The 22,876-nt window shown below is 39.7% G+C and overlaps 1 protein-coding gene across 1 annotated transcript; it reads left to right on the top strand.

Moving 5' to 3' along the window:
- The first annotated feature begins 2,940 nt into the window (after window positions 1-2,940).
- On the top strand, window positions 2,941-3,342 carry LOC138869601 (uncharacterized). Its single transcript, XM_070147232.1, has one exon. It carries the CDS (start codon window positions 2,941-2,943, stop codon window positions 3,340-3,342), a length of 402 nt encoding a protein of 133 aa, XP_070003333.1.
- The last annotated feature ends 19,534 nt before the right edge of the window (window positions 3,343-22,876 follow it).

The following is a 22,876-nucleotide window of genomic DNA, read 5'->3' as shown; positions in this document are numbered from 1 at the left end:
GCACCTGCGGACCCTAATCCGCAGGTGCGGTTACGACAGCAAAATCAGCAGCTTCAGCTGCACAATTATAACTATCAACCTCCCGTCAACCATCTGAAATCACCCCGAGGCTCCCGGAACCTCAACCAAAAGTACGAACAAGTCATATACCACTAACCAAACTTATACCAAACTTCAAAACACCTAAAACAACATCTAATCAACAAAATACCCTCGGATTCAAGCCTAAGGGTTCCAAAAACTTCCAAACTTTGCATTCGATCAAAAAGTCTATCAAACCTCGTTCGAATGACCTGAAATTTTATACACACGTCACAAATGACACAACGGACCTACTGCGACTTCTGGAATTCTATTCCGACCCCGATATGCAAATTTCCACTAACGACCTCAAAACGCCAAAATTGTACTTTCGCCAATTCAAGCCTAAATCTACCCCGGACCTCCAAATTACATTCCGATCATTCTTCTAAGTCCCAAATCACCTCACGAAGTTATCCGAATCATAAAAACCAAATTCCGAGATCGATTACTCACAAGTCAACTTCCGGTTGACTTTTCCAATTAAATGGCTAACTTAAAAGACTAAGTGTCTCAAACATTTCCAAAACCATTCCGAACTCGAAACAACCAACTCGATACCATACAATACGACTGAACAAGACATAAAGAAGCAGAAAATAGGAAAAACGGAGCGGTAACTCATGAAACAACCGGCCCGATCGTTACACATAAAAAGATAAGAAAAGTGAGAACCTCAACCTAATATATCATTTTATTCTTGGAGACTTGCTTTAAAATATTTACCTACAGGTAGCCTATATAACAAGCGCCTCCTTTTAAATATTTTTTTGGGGCAAGGAACTCACTTACCTGATCCTACATTTCTGCAAATTTTTAGTTTTTCTTTACTTAAATAACTTAATTGTTGAGAAAAGTAAAGACTAAAGTGAAAGACGGTTCTAGAAGGGAGTCAAGATGACTATAATTTTAATGTTCGGGCCAATGAGCCAGTTCAGCCCAACCTATCAGGTTGACAGGCTGATATGGGCTGACTTAAAAGCCCCAACATTAACGGGCAAAAAGATTGTGTACTCCAAATTTAACTCGCCCAAAAAATATTTGGGTCATTAATTGAAAGATAGATTTTGGCATGGTATGACAACCTACCCACATAATTAGCAAAAATTATAAATATTGGCGCTAAGTAGCCAATAAATGTATATCACAACAATAATATGTATATCGTAACCTTTTCTCTTCTTTGCGTATATAAACATGTATATAAAATTTTATTTTCCTTCTTAGTATATCCAAATATGAAATTATAGTATAGTTATTTAAAATTTATTGTTGCCTCTGTATCAATGTATATCACAATAAAAATAATTGTATTGTTTATGTATCGCAGTGTGTAACACATAGAATATGTGTATACCAAAATGTATATCCTAAATTTATTTTTCTTCTTTATGTATATCAAATTTTCTTTCTTTGTATGTCAAAATTTTATTTACTCCCATAATTAATATTTATTAATTTTATTTTATTCCTTCTTTGATCAATAACAAAATTAAAGTAAGTCTATTCAGAATAAATTTCGCCCACTTAAAATCAATTGGACGATTTGATTCAAATCTAAAATTATATTGCTAAACCTAATAGTGTATATCACGATATACCATATGGTATACACATGAGTATACATGACGATATACATAGATGTACACCACCTCAAATACATATATTATCTTTTTTACTATGAAAAAAGAATATAGAAGAAGAAGAAGAAAATTGGAATCCCCAAAGAAACACGAACCAAATCAGAATCTACGATTGCTAATTGACGTTGTCGTCATTATCATAGCAATCTACCAAAGAAAACCGAAATCTGTCATTGTTAACTGCCATTGCCATCATCATCATGGCCACTTTTAGGGCTTTATCTTATTTGTATAGATGGGAACATGAAAGGGTGAGAGAGGGAGATGGAGGATAAATAGAAAAATATATTCAACCATTACAACTTTACAAACATTATCAAAGAACACATGCCCTTCAAAATCTAGATTGAAGAGAAAATAATGCTAGATTGAAGAAGAAAAAAGAAGAGGTTGAAGAAGAAAAGTAGAGAAGAAATATGGGGTGAGAGAAGAAAAAATATGAGGAGAGAGAATATATAAGAAATTAGGGTTATTTAATTTGGCTATGTAATGCCAATTATTTTGGGTTACCTTTGCCAAACCTAATATAAGGTTAAAATATTGCCAATTCTCTATGTGTTGTTATACTATGCCATTTTTTTCTTGAAATTGAAAGATACCTTATGGCTTATTTTCACCATGCATATGACCTTTTTTGAGACCATTCTTCTAAATTCTGATTCGTTCTTTCGGTTAACCAAATGTCGTTTTTAAAATTAGTTGGATGCGTTGTTCTTTTTGCAGATAAATTTAATCCATCGATCGAACACATACAATATTTAAATAGTAGCCTCATAATAGGCCATTTGTGCAAATGCGCCATACCTTAATCGCAAAAACCAGTTCATAAAATACCATAGTAGAAGTACCAAAGCAACCAGGAGGTGAAAAAGGACAGGAAACATCTGATACATAGAAGAAATTGGAATTACCAACACAACCAGCAGAAACGACAAAATGGAAGAACCTTTTCGCTGAGAACAAGATGGCTACGAGAGGTATGAATATACAATTCATTGCACCTACTATTAAGAATGGAGTCAAAGTTGCAAAACTAGACAAATAGGTGGTTGAATGAGCCACTAAGCGATGGAAATTGGCCTTAATTGTGTATATAGTGGGAGATACCCATACTATAGCTGCCTTTGAAAGATTTGTCACATTTTAATGGAAATTTATTGCTAAACCTACAATATACTTGCATAATGATGGGTATTTTGTGGTCAAATTTGCTAGTATGGAGGATAGAGATGTTGTTCTTTATTTAGGGCCTTACACGATAAATATCAAACCAATTATTGTTAAAATGTGGAATGCTGACTTTGATTTTAATGATGAAGTATTGAAGACCATCCCACTATGGATTCAATTTCCAAATCTACCACTGAATTGCTGGGAGGGTGATTCATTGAGCAGAATTGGAAGCACATTGGGAGTTCCTGTATATGCTGATACTTGCACCACAAAGGTAGAACGTATATCCTATGCTAGAATTTTGGTCGAGCTGGACATCACAAAGTCACTTCCCAAACAGATCATGGTGGATGATCCTAATGGAAGGGAATTTGAACAGGAAGTATGGTATGATTGGATGCCTATGTACAGTAACAAATGCTTACAATGGGGGCATGTGTACTAGGAACCACAGGAGGAAGTTATTCCTAAACAACAGAAGAGGAAGCATCAAAAACCTCAACAATTCTGGAGGAAGATAGGACATGAGGAGGGGGGACTACAAAGAGATCGACATACTTAAGGCTGTTGTACCACAAATCCAAGTACATGTGTGGAGCTGAAGTGAAATGAAACGATATAACATCAAAGTCTCTCAAAAGCTCTAGATATGCCTACAGAGGAAGAAAGTTGGAAGACTTCCAAGAACAACCGTGTCTCAAAAGGGGCCAAGATTGTGAAAAGGAACACAATGGTGAGCACATCTAATGGTTTCAACACTCTTGCTCATTTGAGCTCTCAAATGCTAGCACCAGTAAATCAGACAGGTACCTGTGGTATAAATAGCAGGGAAGTGATGCAGGATACAATGATCAATTTCATTTGGAGAATCTATTGATACCAACTTGTCACGACCCGGATTTTCTACCCTCCAGAATCGTGATGGCGCCTACTAGTGAAAGCTAGGCAAGCCAATTATTCCAAATATTTAACCATTATCATTTTTAATCCCTTAACAATTGCAAGTTAACATTTTATAAACATCGGAAATATTAAAGCAGAAGAATGAAAGTTAACAACTTAAGTTAATACTGATACAAATCCATAACATAAACCACCCATAACTGGTGTCACAATCTCATAGACTATCTAAGAATACTATAAATAGGGTCCGAACAAAATAGATACATGTATGTCTCTGAAATAGCAAAGAACAGAAGAAAAACTAGATAGGAAGGGGACGCCAAGTCCTGTAGACGCCTGCAGGACTACCTCGGGTCTCCTGATGGACTGAAGGCAGCAACCTCACTGTGGCCTAAAAGCTCAGCATCGGGATCTACATACAGTGCAGAGTGTAGTATCAATACAACTGACCCTATGTGCTGGTAAGTGTCGAGCCTAACCTCGACGAAGTAGTGACAAGGCTAGGACAAGACTACCAAATAAACCTGTGCAGTTATATCATATACAACAAGTAATAATGACGGAAACTAGCAGTTAAAGATGGGAAGGGGAAACATGCTCAGGGAATATCATGTACAAACAGGAATTCAGTAAAGAAGCATACGGAATACAAAAATTCAACTATAAGCAAGAATAAGGAAATCAATGACAAGTGCACGACATCACCCTTCGTGTTTTTACTCTCGTTCTCACCATAAGAATCAATATAATCGGCACAGCATCACCCTTCGTGATTTTACCTGAAAAAATCATGGCACGACATTATCCTTCGTGCATTATCACTCATATCATTGCACGACATCACCCTTTGTGCTTTTACATTTACAATATCAGTACGACATCACCCTTCGTGCATTAACACTCACTCACAAATATCACGTACGGCATCACACTTCGTGCTTTTACACTCTTCCTTACCCAAACAACAATCACAAAGCAATGCGGGCAAGGGAATCAATAAAACCATAATAGAATTCCGGCAAGGGGAGAACAGTATAACAATAATATTCCGGCAAGGAAAATAATATCATGAGTAATAACATCCCGGCAAGGGAGATAATATCGAAAGCAATAATATCCCGGCAAGGGAGACAATATCATAAACCTTTTCTCTTTTCCACAAATTACTTTACAATTCAATTCTCAACTTGAGCCAATACTCTACAGTGTTCAATTACCAAGAATACTTCCATAAGCCTTGTTCAACATTAGAATCATCATATTAAGCATGGACAATACAAAACAGAATCACATAAATCATAGTATAAGACTCACGGGCATGCTTGACACCGACATATAGATACTCGTCACCACACCTATACGTCGTACTCAATAATTAACACATAGCAAATATGACACAACTCCTAATCACTCAAGCTAAAGTTAGACCAAACACTTACCTCAATGCCACGAACATAATCAAGCATCAACTACCGCGTTATCCCTCAATTCCACCACCATTTTGCTTGTATCTAGCCACAATTTACTTAACGATATCAATAAATACTAAACGAATCAATTCTAATGTATGAAAATAGGTTTTCTAATGATTTCCCCCAAAAGTCAAAAATCGACCCTGGGCCCACATGGTCAAAACCCGAGGTTCGAACCAAAACCCGATTACCCATTCACCCACGAACTCAAATATATGATTTATTTTGAAATTGGACTCCAAATCGAGGTACAAATCCCCAAAAAACGAAAATCCTAAGTTCTACCCAAAAACACCTAATTTTCCCATGAAAACCCTTGATTTTGAATTGAAATCATATAAAAATATGGATTTGATTGAAAGAGATAAGATAGAAATGACTTACAAATGATTTGGAAGAGTTGGTGCCTTTGAAAAATCGCCCAAATATGATTTAGGGTTTGAAAAGTTGTAAAAATGAATGAAATCCCGTCTGAAATTCCACTTAATAGGTCTTTGATGTCGCAATTGCGACCAGGATTTTGCAATTGCGAACCCTTAAGAAACCTGTCACCTTCACATTTGCGATAATTGCGAACCTTAGGAATTTCTACAGTTTTCACAATTGTAAAGAAATGGTCGCAATTGTGACCCTGCCCCTTCCGCATTTGCGACCGTAGTGTCGCATTTGCGATCATGGCCTGCCCAGGCTTGGTTCGCATTTGTGATGCCTGGGTCGCAATTCCCATGCCCGAGAAATTTGCAATTGCGAAGCCAGATCTCGCAATTGCGAGAACAGAGGCCTAGGCAAAAATCCAGATACCAGCAATCTTTCCTAAGTCCAATTTAACTCCGCGGCCTATCCAAAACTCACCCGAGCCCTCGGGGCTCCAAACCAAACATGCACACAAGTCCAAAATATCATAGACTTGCTCGTGCGATCAAATCATCAAAATAACATCAATAACTATGAATTAAACCTCAAATTCATGAAATCACTCAAGAATATCAAAATTTTCATTTTCTCAATAAAGATCCGATTTGTACTAAACGAACTCCGATTCTTACCAAACTTCACAAATTCAACTTAATTATTATATAAGACCTATATCGGGCTTAGGAACCAAAATACGGGCTTGGGACCTTGAAATTCGATTCTGGGACCTTCACAAATTTCAAACATCTTTTCATTTCCAAAAACTCTTATAATTTCAGTTAAACAATTTCTTTCAAAAAATTATTTCTCGGGCTTGGGACCTTGAAATTCGATTCTGGGCATATGCCCAAGTCCCATATTTTACTACGGACCCTACGAGACTGTTGGATCACGAGTCCGGGTCTGTTTACCAAGAATGCTGACCAAAGTCAACTTTAATCAATTTTAAAAGCCAATTTCCTTATTTTACTTAGTTTTCACATAAAAGCTTCCCGAAAATGCGCCGGGACTGCGCACGCAAATCTAGGTAAGATAAAATGAGGTTTTTAAGGCCTCGAAACATAGAATTTACTTTCAAAACGATTGACAACCTTTTGGGTCATCACATTCTCCACCTCTAAAACAACCGTTCGTCCTCGAACGAACATAAGAAAAGTACCTGAGTCAGAGAAAAGATGGGGATATCGGCTCCTCATATCGGACTCGGACCGAAGGAAAACACCTCCACTAAACACGAACCGAAGGAAAATCTTCGATCTTAACTGACGAACCTACCGGTCTAGAATAGCTATCGTCTCCTCCTCATTGGATAAGTCCTTGTCCAACTGGATAGTGCTGAAGTCTAACACATGGGATGGATCGCTGTGATACTTCCGAAGTATGGACACATGAAACACTGGATGTACGGCTGATAAACCCGGCGGCAATGCAAGTCTGTAAGCCACCTCTCCCACTCGATCAAGAATCTCAAATGGGACAATGAATCTTAGGCTAAGCTTTCCCTTCTTCCCAAATCTCATCACGCCCTTCATAAGCGACACCCGAAGCAACACCCACTCGCCGACTATGAATGACACAGCACGAACCTTATGGTCGGCATAACTCTTTTGCCTGGACTGAGCTGTACGAAGTCTATCCTGAATGATCTTAACTTTGTCTAAGGCATCCTGTACTAGATACGTACCCAACAACCGAACCTCTCCCAGCTCAATCCACCCAACCGGCGACTGACACTACCTACCATATAAAGCCTCATAAGGAGCCATCTGGATGCTCGTTTGGTAGTTGTTGTTGTAGGCAAACTCCGCTAAAGGCAAGAACTGATCCCACGAGCCTCCAAAGTCAATAACACAAGCTCAGAGCATTTCCTCCAAAATCTAAATAGTACGCTCGTACTGCCCGTCCGTCTGAGGATGAAATGTTGTGCTTAACTCGACCCATGTGTCCAACTCAAGCTGAACTGCCCTCCAGAAATGCGAGGTAAACTGCGTACCTCGGCAAGAAATGATAGACACGGGCACACCATGAAGACAAACAATCTCCTGGATATAGATCTCTGCCAACCGCTCAGAAAAATAGGAAACCGCCACAGGAATGAAATGCGCTGACTTGGTCCGCCTATCAACAATAACCCATACTGTATCAAACTTCCTTTAAGTTTGTGGGAGTCCAACAACGAAGTCCATAGTGATACGTTCCCACTTCCACTCAGGAATCTCAATCTTCTAGAACAAACCACAAGTATCTGATGCTCGTACTTTACCTGCTGACAATTCAAACACCGAGCCACATATGTGACAATATCCTTCTTCATCCTCCTCCACCAATAATGTTGCCGTAAGTCCTGATACATCTTAGTGGCGCCCGGATGAATAGAGTACCAGGAACTATGGGCCTCCTCTAAAATCAACTCTCGAAGTCTATCCACATTAGGACCACAAATTCGACCTTGCATCCTCAAAACTCCATCATCTCCTAATGTAACCTGCCTGTAAGGACACACAAATAAGGATCATCATACTGCCGATCTCTGATATGCTCAAATAATGAAGAATGGACGACTGTACAAGCTAACACACGGCTGGGCTCAGAAACATCCAACCTCACAAACTAATTGGCCAAAGCCTGAACAACCAAAGCAAAGCAGTCTCTCACCGACTGGAATATACGCAAGACTGCCCATGCTACTCAAAGCATCGGCCACCACATTGGCCTTCCCTGTATGATATAAGATGGTGATATCAGTCTTTCAATAGCTCCAACCACCTCCTCTGCCTCAAATTTAGATCTCTCTACTTGGACAAGTACCGTAGACTCTTGTGATCCGTGAACACCTCACATGACATGCCATACAAATAGTGCCTCCAAATCTTCAGCGCGTGAACAATGGCTGCTAACTCCAAATCATGAACTGGATAATTCTTCTCATGAATCTTCAATTGTCGCGAAGCATAAGCAATGACCTTGCCATCCTGCATCAGCGCCGCACCAAGTCCAATACGACATGCGTCACAATAAACTGTATATGGCCCTGAACCGGTGGGCAAAACCAACACCGGCGCCGTAGTGAAAGCTGTCTTGAGCTTCTTAAAACTCACCTCACACTCGTCCAACCACCTGAACTAGGCACCCTTCTGGGTCAACCTGGTTATCAAGGCTGCAATAGATGAGAATCCCTCCACAAACCGACGGTAATAGCCTGCCAAACCCAAGAAACTCCGGATCTCTATAGTTGACGTGGGTCTAGGCCAGTTCTTGATTGCCTCTATCTTCTTCGGATCCACCTGAATACTCTCTGCTGAAACAACGTGACCTAAGAATGCTTCTGAACTTAACCAGAACTCACACTTCAAAAACTTAGCATACAACCGGCTATCTTTCAAAGTCAGAAGAACAATTCTCATATGGTGCTCATGCTCCTCCTGGTTGTGGGAATAGATCAAAATATCATCAATGAAGACTATCACAAATGAATCCAAATAAAGCTTGAACACTCGGTTCATCAAATCCATGAAAGCTGCTGGGGTATTTGTCAACCCGAATGACATCACCAAGAACTCATAATGCCCGTACCGAGTGTGGAAAGCTGTCTTCGGGACATTGGATGCCCTAATCCTCAATTGATGGTAGCCAGATCTCAAGTCAATCTTTGAAAATACCTTGGCACCCTGAAGCTGATCAAACAAATTATCAATCCTCGGCAATGGATACTTTTTCTTGATTGTAACCTTGTTTAACTGTCGATAATCTATACACATCCTCATCGATCCGTCCTTCTTCTTAACCCCAAGGCGAGATAGTAGGTCTAATAAAGTCTTTATCAAGCAAGTCTTGCAACTGATTTTTCAATTCTTTCAACTCAGGCGGGCCATACGATATGGCGGGATAGAAATAGGCTGAGTGCCCAGAGCTAAATCAATGCAGAAGTCAATATCCTTGTCGGGTGGCATGCCCGGCAGGCTGAAGGAAATACCTCAGGAAACTCACGAACAACAGGCACAGAATCCATAGAAAGAACCTCGGCACTAAAATCACGAACATACGCTAAATAGGCCAAACATCCCTTATCAACCATACGCCGAGCCTTCATATATGAGATAACCCTAAGGGTAGAATGACCAGGAGTCCCTCTCCACTCTAAACGAGGTAAATCAAGCAAGGCTAAGGTCATAGTCTTAGCATGACAGTCTAAGATAGCGTGGTAAGGTGATAACCAGTTCATCCCCAATATGACATCAAAGTCAACCATGTCCAAAAATAACAAATCTGCTCGAGTCTCAAGACCCCCAATCACAACTATACATGAACGATGGACACGATCTACCATAATAGAATTACCCACCGGTATAGACACATATACAGGAGCACTCAAAGAATTACTATGCATGACCAGATACGATGCAAAATAAGATGACATATAGGAGTATGTAGATCCTGGATCAAATCGAACTAAAACATCTCTACTACAAACCAGAACAGTACCTATGATAACTGCATCAGAGGCCTCAACCTCAGGCCTGACAGGAAGAGCATAACGTCAGGGCTGGGCCCCACCACTCTGAACTATATCTCTAGGACGACCTCCTGCTGGCAGGCCTCCACCTCTAGCGGCCTGACCTCCACCTCTAATACCTCTACCTCCACCTCTAGCACCTCTACCTCCACCCCTAGTTGGCCGAGCGGGAGGTGGAACACTCGGTGCCTGAACCATGGCACGAGAACCCTAATACTGAGAGCTGCTCAGTGCGCGAGGGCAAAATCTAGCAATATGCCTCGTATCGCCACAAGTATAACAAGCCCTCGACTATTGAGACTGCTGACCCTGCCAGCCTGAATAACCACTCTGAAAACTTTGGAGTGGCTGTGCACTGATAGGAGCTGGTGGTGCACTGTAGGGTAGCTGATCAGAATATTGCATATGAGAATTAGGGCCACCTGGAGCACTGTGAGAAGCCTAAAGTGCTGAATGAAACAGCCTGGAAGGATGACCCCTACCAAAAGAACCCCTACCTCTAGATGAGGCACCATTGAATCGGCCCGAATGACGGGGCCTCTTGTTAGACCCCTAACCACTCTCTTGTGGTAGAACCATCTCAACTCTCCTGGCCATATTGGTCGCATCCAGAAAAGAAATCTCGCTCCCCGTCTCCTTAGCCATCTGCAATCGAATAAGTTGAGCGAGTCCCTCAATGAAACTCCTCACTCTCTCTCTCTCTCAGTGGGAAGTATAAGAAGAGCATGACAGGCCAAGTCAATGAATCTGGTCTCATACTAAGTGACAGTCATAGAACTATGCTGGAGATGCTCAAACTGCCTCTGATAGTTCTCCCTCTGAGTGATAGGAAGAAACTTCTCCAGAAATAGCTGAGAGAACTGATCCCATGTCAAGGTCGGTGACCCAGCTGGTCTAGCCTAACAATAATCTCTCCACCAACTCTTGGCGGATCCAGACAGTCGAAAAGCAGCAAAGTTGACCCATCGGTCTCCACTATCCCCATGTTCTGTAGAACCTCATGACAGCTGTCCAAATAATCCTGGGGATCCTCAGAAGATGTACTACCAAAAGTAGTAGTAAAAGGCTTGGTGAACCTATCCAACCTCCACAAGGCACCTGAAGATGTAGTTGATCCATCACCGGTCTGAGCTGTCGCTCAACTGAACAAGCGGTACGTGACCTCATCATTCGTGAAAGAACAAGAGTAGAGGGTTCAATTTAGCAGTGAGAGCACAAAATCGCACGACAGAGAAGAATAGATGTGAAGTTTTTCCTAACTCTGTAGCCTCTGGGGAATAAATACAGACGTCTCCGTACGTCCCTCAGACTCTACTAAGCTTATCCGTGAATTGTGAGACCTAAGCAACCTAGAGCTCTGATACCAACTTGTCACGACCTGATTTTTCCACCCTCGGGAGTCGTGATGGCGCCTACTAGTGAAAGCTAGGCAAGCCAATTATTCCAATTATTTAACCTTTATCATTTTTAATCCCTTAACAATTGCAAGTTAACATTTTATAAACAACGGAAATATTAAAGCGGAAGAATCAAAGTTAACAACTTAAGCTAATACCGATACAAATCCATAACATAAACCATCCAGAACTGGTGTCACAATCTCACAGACTATCTAAGAATACTACAAATAGGGTCCAAACAAAATAGATACATGTCTGATTCTGAAATAGCAAAGAATAGAAGAAAAACTAGATAGGAAGGGGACACCAAGGCCTGTGGACGCCTGCAGGACTACCTCGGGTCTCCTGATGGACTGAAGGCAACAACCTCATTATGGCCCAAAAGCTCCAGCACCGTGATATGCACACAGTGCAGAGTGTAGTATCAGCACAACCGACCCCATGTGCTGGTAAGTGTCGAGCCTAACCTCGGTGAAGTAGTGATGAGGTTAGGACAAGACTACCAAATAAACTTGTGCAGTTATATCATATACAACAAGTAATAATGATAGAAACTAGCAGTTAAAGATGGGAAGGGGAAACATGCTCGGGGAATATCATGTACAAACAGGAATTCAGTAAAGAAGCATACAGAATACCAAAATTCAACTATAAGCAAGAATAAGGAAATCAATGACAAGTGCACGGCATCACCCTTCGTGCTTTTACTCTCGTCCTCACCATAAGAATCAATATAATCGACACGACATCACCCTTCGTACTCTTACCTCACAAAATCATGGCACGACATTATCCTTCATGCATTATCACTCATACTATGGCACGACATCACCCTTCGTGCTTTTATATTTAAAATATCGGCACGACATCACCCTTCGTGCATTAACACTCACTCACAAATATCACGCACGACATCACCCTTCGTGTTGTTATACTCTTCCTTACCTAAGCAACAATCACAAAGCAATGCGGGTAAGTGAATCAATAAAATCACAATAGAATCTCGGCAAGGGAACAATAGTATAACAACAATATCCAGGCAAGGGAAACCATATCATGAGTAATAACATCCCGGCAAGGGAGACAATATCATAAACCTTTTCTCTTTTCCACAAATTACTTCACAACTCAATTCTCAACTTGAGCCAATGCTCTACAATGTTCAATTTCCAAGAATACTTCTATAATCCTTGTTCAACATTAGAAATCATCATATTAAGCATGGACAATACAAAATGGAGTCATATCAATCATAGTATAAGACTCGTAGGCATGCTTGACACTGACGTATAGATACTCGTCACCACACCTATACGTCGTACTCAACAATTAACACGTAGCAAATAAGACACAACTCCTAATCCCTCAAGCTAAGGTTAGACCAAACACTTACCTCAATGCCACAAACACAATCAAGCCTCAACTACCGCGTTACCCCTCGATTCCACCACCAATTCGCTTGTATCTAGCCACAATTTACTTAATAATATCAATAAATGCTAAATGAATCAATTTTAATGCATGAAAATAGGTTTTCTCATGATTTACCCAAAAAGTCAAAAATCGACCCCGGGCCCACATGGTCAAAACTCGAGGTTCGAACCAAAACCCGATTACCTATTAACCCACGAACTCTAATATATAATTTGTTTTGAAATCGGACCCCAAATCGAGGTCCAAATCCCTAAAAATCGAAAATCCTAAGTTCTACCCAAAAACACCCAATTTTCCCATGAAAACCCTTAATTTTGAATTGAAATCATGTAAAAAGGTGGATTGGATTGAAAGAGATGAGTTAGAAATGACTTACAAACGATTTGGAAGAGTTGGTGCCTTTGAAAAATTGCCCAAAGATGATTTAGGGTTTGAAAAGTTGTAAAAATGAATGAAATCCCGTCTGAAATTTCACTTAATAGGTTTCCTGTCACCTTCGCATTTGCAATAATTATGAACCCTGGGAATTTCTACAGTCTTCGCAATTGCAAAGAAATGGTCGCAATTGCGACCCTGCCCTTTCTGTATTTGCGACCAAAGTGTCGCATTTGCGATCATGGCCTGTCCAGACTTGGTTCGCATTTGCGATGCAGCAATTTCCATGCCTAAGAACTTCGCAATTGCAAAGCCTGATCTCGTAATTGCGAGATCAGAGGCCTGGGCAAAAATACCAGATACCAACAATCTTTCCTAAGTCCAATTTCACTCCGTGGCTTATCCAAAACTCACCCGAGCCCTCGGGGCTCCAAACCAAACATGCACGCAAGTCCAAAAACATTATACGGACTTACTCGTGCAATCAAATCATCAAAATAACATCAATAACTATGAATTAAACCTCAAATTTATGAAATCACTCAAGAACATTAAAATTTCCATTTTCTCAAATAAGGATCCGATTTGTACTAAACAAACTCCGATTCTTACCAAACTTCACAAATTCAACTTAATTATTATAAGACCTGTACCGGGCTTAGAAACCAAAATACGGTCCTCATACCATCAATTTCAAGCATCCTTTCATTTCCAAAAACTCTTATAATTTCAGTTAAACAATTTCTTTCAAAAATTCATTTCTCGGTCTTGGGACATCGGAATTCGATTTTGGGCATATGACCAAGTCCCATATTTTACTACGGACCCTACGAGACTACCGAATCACGAGTTCGGGTTCGTTTACCAAGAATATTGACCAAAGTCAACTTTAGTCAATTTTAAAAGCTAGTTTCCTTATTTTACTTAGTTTTCACATAAAAGCTTCCCAAAAATGCGCCGGGACTGCGCACACAAATCGAGGTGAGACAAAAGAGGTTTTTAAGATCTCAGAACACAGAATTTACTTTCAAAACGAATGATGACCTTTTTGGTCATCGCATCCCATTTCACCCATATTGTACTATACCAAAATGAGACTAAAATAAAAACATAAATAGATAAGAAAAATGACAACCTCAACCCAAAATATCATTTTATTCTTGGAGACTTGCTTTAAAATATTTACCTATAAGTAGCCTATATAACAAGCGCCCCCTTTTAATTATTTTCCCGAGGCAAGGAACTCACTTACCTGATCCTACATTTCTGCAAATCTTTAGCTTTTCTTCAATTAAATAACTTAGTTGTTGAGAAAAGTAAAGACTAAAGTAAAAGACGATTCTAGAAAGGGAGTCAAAATGACTATAATTTTAATGTTCGGGCCAATGAGCCAGTTCAACCCACCCTATCAGGTTGACAAGTTGATTTGGGCCGACTTAAAAGCCCCAACATTAACGGGCAAAAGATTGTGTATTCCAAATTTAACTCATCCAAAAAATGTTTGGGTCATTAATTAAAAGACAAATTTTTGCATGGTAGGACAACCTACCCACATAATTAGCAGAAATTATAAATATTGGTGCTAAGTAGCCAATAAATGTATATCACAACAATAATATGTATATTATAACTTTTTTTCTTCTTTGCGTATATAAATATGTATATTAAAATTTTATTTTCCTTCTTAGTATATCCAAAATATGAAATTATATTATAGTTATCTAAAATTTATTGTTGCCTCTATATCAATGTATATTCCAATAAAAATAATTGTATTGTTTATGTATCCCAGTGTATAACACATCGAATATGTGTATACCAAAATGTATATCCTAAATTTTATTTTTCTTCATTATGTATATCAAAATGTATATCAAATTTTCTTTCTCTGTATGTCAAAATTTTATTTACTCCCATAATTAATATTTATTAATTTTATTTTACCTTCTTTGATCAATAATAAAATTAAAGTAAGTTTATTCAGAATAAATTTCACCCATTTAAAATCAATTGGAGATTTGATTCAAATCTAAAATTATATTGCTAAAACTAATAGTGTATATCACAATATACAATATGGTATACACATGAGTATACATGACAATATACATAGATGTACACTATCTCATATATATATATATATATATATATATATATATATATATATATATATATATATATATATTATATTTTTACTATAAAAAAAGAACATAGAAGAAGAAAATCGGAATCCCCAAAGAAACACGAACCAAATTGAAATCTACAATTGCTAATTGACGTTGTCGTCATTATCATAGCAATCTACCAAAGAAAATCGAAATTTGTCATTGCTAACTTCCGTTGCCATCATCATCATGGCCACTTTTAGGGCTTTCTCTTATTTGTATAGATGGGAATATGAAGGGGTGAGAGAGGGAGAGGGAGAATAAATAGAAAAAATGTATTCAACCATTACAACTTTACAAACATTATCAAAGAACACATGTCCTTCCAAATCTAGATTGAAGAGAAAAATTTGCTAGATTGAAGAAGAAAAAAGAAGAGGTTGAAGAAGAAAACTAGAGAAGAAATATGGAGTGAGAGAAGAAAAAATACGGGGAGAGAGAATATATAAGAAATTAGGGTTATTTAAGATTTGGCTATATAATGCCAATTTTTTTGGGTGACCTTTGCCAAACCTAATATAAGACTAAAATATTGCCAATTCTCTCTATGTGTTATTATACTATGCCATTTTTTCTTGAAACTAAAAGATACCTTATGGCTTATTTGCACCATGCATATGATCTTTTTTGAGACCATTCTTCTAAATTATGATTCGTTCTTTCGGTTAACCAAATGTCATTTTTAAAATTAGTTGGATGCGTTGTTCTTTTTGCAGATAAATTTAATTCATCGATCAAACACATACAATATTTAAATACTAGCCTTATAAAAGGCCATTTGCGCAAATACGGCATACCTTAATCGCAAAAACCAATTCATAAAATACCATAGTAGAAGGACCAAAGTAACCAGGAGGTGAAAAGGGACATGAAACATCTAGTGCATAGAGGAAATTGGAATTACCAACACAACCAGCAGAAATGACAAAATGGAAGAACCTTTTCGCTGAGAACAAGAGGGCTAGTAAGAACTATTTGGTGCTTGATTTCCATCTTGATTTGAGAATAGCCCCGAGTTATGGGTGTGTGAAGAATCTTTCCATATTTTCTAGCTGGGGAGTGAAGTAGATTTCATGTTGTGTTATGAGTTCAGACTCAGGAAGATGAAGCGACTGCGTAATGTTTATGATGGTGGAAAGAATAAAGAAATGTTAGTTTGAGGTGAAGCAACTGGGTTATCTCTTGCGGGGTGTGCTGAAGTTGTGTGATCCTTATGTGGTCTATTGGAAGATCTCTTTTACTAGTGAAATGTATGTGATGCAATTTGAATTTGGGTCACCTGATAGAGTGGGCTTGACTGCCACGAGGGCAAATGTGAGATTTGTAGGAGATTTGAAGTACTAGATGGCCTGTTGTACGAGCTTATGAAGGATTGAGTTTAATCTCACTATGGTATTATGGCAGTGATAGAGTATATGCATTATGAGTTATGAGTTATTGAGTGTTTTGATCTATGGCTTTGAGCCAAGTGGGGGAGTCTGCTATTGATTAGTTGATTGCAAGGTTATATGCTATGTCAATTCCAGTCTGAGGCATACTGGTGAATCAGTTATGGCTTACGGAGGTTGAGACCGAGGATGGCTCGAGTAAGGAAATTTCGATAAAGGTTATGTTATGCCTTAAGGATGTATGAGAATCATGGAAGGACTTGAGTTGTTATTGGTAAAAGATGTGCGGTGCACAGAATGAGAGTTGCTTGGTTTCATTAAGGTGGGGTTACATTCTACGGTGTCGGAGTGCTAATGGAGCATGGTTCGTCCGGTCCGTTTGATCGGTCTCATTGCGGTTTGAGTAGAGTGGGTGACTTTCAAGAATAGATCTAATGGGTTCAAGATTTTACATGTAATGATTGGAGATTTTCGGGTCGTATATTTGGCTAGAAACTGAGGTTTGCATTGGAGGGTGTCAAGACTCGTGGTATTTCTATATCATTATGGATTCTACACATCAGTATTAGGAAGGTGAAGGTAATGGCTTTAGATTCGCAGGAAGTCTCTTCAGGGAAAGTATTTCGAATGTGGTGCTTTTAGGGATATTTGAGAGGGTAGTCAGCGGCTTATGAACCGTAGGACGGTGTGGCTTTATGCTTGGGTCTCGTGTGGCGAGTCTGGGTCGAGGATTGTGGTGTTATAGCGAGAAGAAGTATCAAGTTGAAGGTAAATCAGAAGGAACCTGGATAGATGGGGTAGCTTGGTAGTAGGCCGAATCGACATGGTAAGGATATGATTAGTTCTTTGGGTGTTTACAAGGTAATGAGTTTCTACAGGTGTTTCACGACAATGCTTTTAGGTTTTAGTGGCATGCGTAGCTTGGTTGAGTTAGAAGGATTCAGTCCTGACGGTTTAGTTTTGTGCAAATGGAATCCAGAGAGTTTTTGATGGTTTCTACCACGGTTAGAGATGTATATTTTCTGCGAGCGTGAGGAGCATGGGATATATAGTGATTTTCTTCTAGATGGGATCAATGGAAAGTTCTTGGCTAGTTGAGTACATAGTTTCTTGTGGCTCGGAATGGATATGAAGTTCTCATGTTTGTCCTAGAAGGGTATGGTATATGCGGTATGTTATGTATGATTGAGATTTGCATGTGTAAGATCACTGTTCAGTTTTGAAAGGAAGTTCACAAATTCTTAGGTAGCATGGACAGTTTCAGATGATTAGATAAATAAGATCACTGATTGGTGTGGCTTGATGAGGGTATACATTTTAGGATGAGCGATGTGTTTGAGTTGAGGATACTTCATTAGTATTGCGGCACTCTCTTATTGGATCGACTACTGATATTTGAGTTTGCTTGGTGGCACAGAAGAATTATAGAAGTACCTCTTATGGGATGATTGGGTATTAGAGGTGTGTTATGTATTCGGATGGTGGAGTTGGGATCTGATATGGTGATTTGCGTGCGGTATGGATTTGGAGACTGGGAATGCTCATAGACAGGTTAGGTCATGATTGTGGACCGCGTATATCGGTCTTGTGTGGTAACTATTGGAGGTTTGGAGGCCCGAGTGGATCCTTGTTGCTTAGTATGCTAGATTTTGGTGTGATATTAGGTATGGACTGGTTGTTTTCGTGTCGTGTTATTCTGGGTTGTTGCATTAAGGCGGCGGTGTTGGCTATGCCGGGGATGCCATGGATTGAGTGGCGGGGTTCGATGGATAATGTACCTAGTGGAGTGATTTCATTTTTGAAGACCCAGCGGATGGCTGGGAAGGGCTGTCCTTCTTATTTGGCCTTCGTGATGGATGTCAGTGCAGAGACTTCTACCATTGATTCGGTTTCGGTGGTGAGGGATTTTTCGGATGTGTTTCTTGTTGCCGGGCATGTCGCCGACCAGGGATGTTGATTTCAGTATTGATTTCGTGTCGGGCACCATATCGTATGGCACCGGCGGAGTTAAAGGAGAAGCTTCAAGAACTCCTTGTCAAGGGGTTCGTTGGTAGGCCAATATGGATGTATGTTCTAACTCAAGTCGGCTTGGTTGGCTATGAGTTGTATTGTGGAAGGATGTGATGATTCGATTGTTTTTGAGCTTATTAGTGATCTGGGGAGACCTATGAGTTACCTTTCCATGTTGCGAGGCGTTAGGATTTGTTGGTTATATACACATGTGGTGCGGTTTTATTAGGGTCTCTTAGTGGAATTTGAGCAGGAAGAGTATTGGACATTGCTCGGCGGATGGCATACCGGTTGTGTCCTTTCGGATTTGTGTAATGTTATGTCACTTGCTTCACCGTGGTTATAATGATTTGCTTTGGTTATAGACATCATAATGCGTGTGGTTGTCGATTTTGAGCATAGCGACTTGAGGTATTTCATGTGGACCAGTGTTTGGACAGGGTCGCGCATTGCAGCGAAGTTATGTAGAGGTATGACCCGTCGGGTTTGATTCGTGTGTTTTGTTTTTACGATGTGTGGCAGGTTCTTAGCATTGTGTGTGGTGGTACTGGTGAGCTTGCAGTACAACTCTCTCATTTGAGTCATTTTTTTTCCTGATTTGAGTACGTTCGGATTGTTGCTTATTGGTGCGTGGATTGCACGAGTTGTGGCCTTAGATTGTATGGATGTGTCATGTCACCAGAGTAGTTGTGTTGGATTAGATGAAATCGTTGGGATCTAGAATGAATACACACGGATTCGGTTTCAGGGTGTTGGAAGGATAATATTGATTTTCGGCTCAAAAATTTGCTATGGTCCTTGCCAAAGGAGAAGTGGCTTCACGAATGGTTGATTTGAGGAATGGTTATGACTTTCTACGTGTTTCATTTATCATTGGCAGTATATGGAAGTGTTGGAATGAGGCTTTATTTGATAAGAGGTTTATTATCGATATTCAGTCATTCTGAGCAACTGTTGTGATCAGAATTATCGCTACGAGAGTTTGAGCTATGTGGTATATAATGTAATTGCATCTGAGGCTGCAGGTATGGTTTGTTACAGCTTGTTCGGACTTATTCAGAGTATAGATGTGAGATTCTGATCTTGTAGATGATTTCAAAAGTGAAAATATGGTTCTATGGTTTATGGGCTAGGTTGGATTGTGAAATTTCAGTTACATTGTGTTATCGGACTTATATGAGATAAGGTGACGTGGGATCACCCCCGGGTATGTGCATGGTAAGGTTTCACAGCGATTTGATGGTTTTCGGAACAACTCTGGGCACGTTCGAGGACGAATGCATGTTTAAGTGGGGGAGGATGTAATGACCCGACCGAACGTTTTGAGCTTTTGCACTCCGCTCGCCAGTTCTCGGGCATGACTATCCTCGTGTGATGTATTATGACTTATGTAAATCGTCGGTTTTTGTTTTCAGGATAATCGGAATGAATTTGGAAAAATAGTTCTCAGTTTGAAGCTTAAAATTTGAAAGATTTGACCAAGTTTTGACTTGTTAGTATATGATCATGGATTAGAATTTTTATGATTTGGTTAGCTTCGGGAGGTAATTTGGGACTTAGAAGCGTGGTCGGAATGTGTTTTGAAGGTCCGGAATAGAGTTAGGCTTGAATTGGCGAAATTAGAATTTTGGCGTTTTCCGGTTGATAGGTGAGATTTTGATATAAGGGTCGGAATGAAATTCCAGAAGTTGGAGTAGGTTCGTTGTGTCAATTGTGACGTGTGTGCAAAATTTCAGGTTATTTGGATAAGGTTTGATAGACTTTTTGATCAATTACGGGTTTTGAAAATTTTGGAAAACCTTAGGCTTGAATCCGAGGGTGTTTTGATGATTCGATATGGTTTTAAGTGTTCCGAGGATTTGTATAAGTTTGAATACTGGAATATGACTTGTGGATATGTCTGGTCGAGGTACCGAGGGCCTCGGGATGATTTTGAGTGGTTGACGGAACATTTAGAGTGGAATTGTTGCTGTAGATTTTTCACCTTCTGTTGTTTCCGCACCTGCGAATAAGGGACCACAGGTGCGACGCTCGCAGGAGTGGTGAGCAACCGCAAATGCGGGTTTTGTCGCAGGAGCGAAGGGATTTACCGCACCTGCAAGCCCGTAGGTGCGACGCCTGGGGCGCAGGTGCAGGAGCTAGTGACTTAAGTTAGAACCGCAGGTGCGTTCTTTTGGCGCAGATGCGGACCCGCAGATGCGTAATGGGGATCGCAGATGTGGAAGTGCTGGGCATAATATATATAAAGGCTCCTTCACGATTTTTAGTCATTTGTTCTTCATTTTTGTGCGATTTTGGAGCTCCAAGCTGTGATTTCAAGAGGGAATCAAGTGTTGATAGAGAGGTAAGCTACTTGGGCTTTGTATCTTGTGTTTATGGTGATTATTTCATTGTTTAATCATGAAAATTAGAGAAAGAGTTAAGAAATTAGGACTTAAAATTGGAGAGTTAAATTGGGGATTTGAGGGGCCATTTGAGGTCCGATTTTGATGATCTTGATATGTATAGACTCGTGAGAGAATAAGGATTTTATTGATGTGATTTTTATCGGATTCCGAGATGTGGGCCCGGGGTCGGGTTTGGCCAATTTCGGAATATTTTATGTAAATTGGTTATTTTTGAGTGGGCTTTGTTCCCTTAGCATATTTTGATGGTTATATACTGACTTTGGTTAGATTTGGAGCATCCGGAGACCGATTCGAGGGGCAAAGGCATCGCGGGCTAGAGTTTGGACCGGATTGAGGTGAGTAATGATTGTAAATGCTGTTCTGAGGATATGAAACCTCGGACTTCACATCGTCGTGCTACTTTGAGGTGACACACATGCTAGATGACGAGTGTGGGGTCGTGCACCGTTGGGGATTGTGACTTAGTCTGGCCCGTATGATTGTTTTACTGCGTATTTGATTGAAAATTATTTGTTATCATCATATTTTGGGCTGAAAGCCATATTTGGGCCTCGTGCCAACTATTTTGGACCCCTTAAGGGATTTTTACTGCTATTCCTCACTGTTTTGACATTATACTTGTACTTAGTCATGCTACATTCTACTGTTTTCATAACTCAACTATGTTTACTCTGTTTTGACATCTTAAATGATATTTTGAGTTGAGTATCCTATTTTACTGTGCCTGAGTGGCTTTTCGAGGTTTCTAACTTAGTACGGCAGAGGGCTTGTGTTATGAGGTTATTGAGCTGATTCATAATTATGAGGCCGATGGCCTGGCACGAGGTGGCTTGATATGAGGCCGAGAGCCTATTTGATTATGCCATGAGATGGCTTGTTATTTCGCTTGGCCCATAAGGGGCCCCTACCGGAGTCTGTACACCCTCAGTGAGCGTAGGTACCCAGTGTGTTGTGTGATATAGCCCGAGGGGCTGATTTTGTTCCATGTTATTGCTCGAGGGGCTGAATTTATGTGTTTATCTTATCTTGGGATTTATTTCTTATTAATGACTTAAATTGAATTATTATAACTGTTTAACTGAATTGGGGATTTGTGTCAGCTGACCTTGTCTTCACGAGAGGCGCCATTACGACCAGGTCCGATTTGGGATCGTGACAATATGTGAGTGAAACCCCCCAAAAAAAGGCTGCAGGTTATGGGAGGCGCAAGGATGAACGTAAAGAATCTAAGAGACATGTTCCTATTTCTTCCCTTTAATGTAACAATTTAAAGTAGATCATTCCTAGTCAAATAAGGTAGTTAATTAATTTTAGAGTTCTAAATATTATGAATTTTTGTCATGACCCGGATTTTCCACCCTCGGGAGTCGTGATGGCGCATACTAATGAAAGCTAGGCAAGCCAATTGTTTGAACAAATTATCCTTTCCCATTTTTTACCCTTTAACTATTATGAAACAATAACTTATAAACAATGAAATTTTAAACAAGCGGAAGA

The sequence above is a fragment of the Nicotiana sylvestris genome, chromosome 5, assembly GCF_000393655.2.
Source record: "Nicotiana sylvestris chromosome 5, ASM39365v2, whole genome shotgun sequence".
Lineage (NCBI taxonomy): Eukaryota > Viridiplantae > Streptophyta > Magnoliopsida > Solanales > Solanaceae > Nicotiana > Nicotiana sylvestris.
Note: the sequence above shows the minus strand (reverse complement) of the source record. Positions and strands in the feature narration are given on the sequence as shown.

Bases quoted from the DNA above. Each gene is read 5' to 3' on its own strand.
- LOC138869601 (XM_070147232.1), top strand. From the start codon at position 2,941: ATGGAGGATAGAGATGTTGTTCTTTATTTAGGGCCTTACACGATAAAT.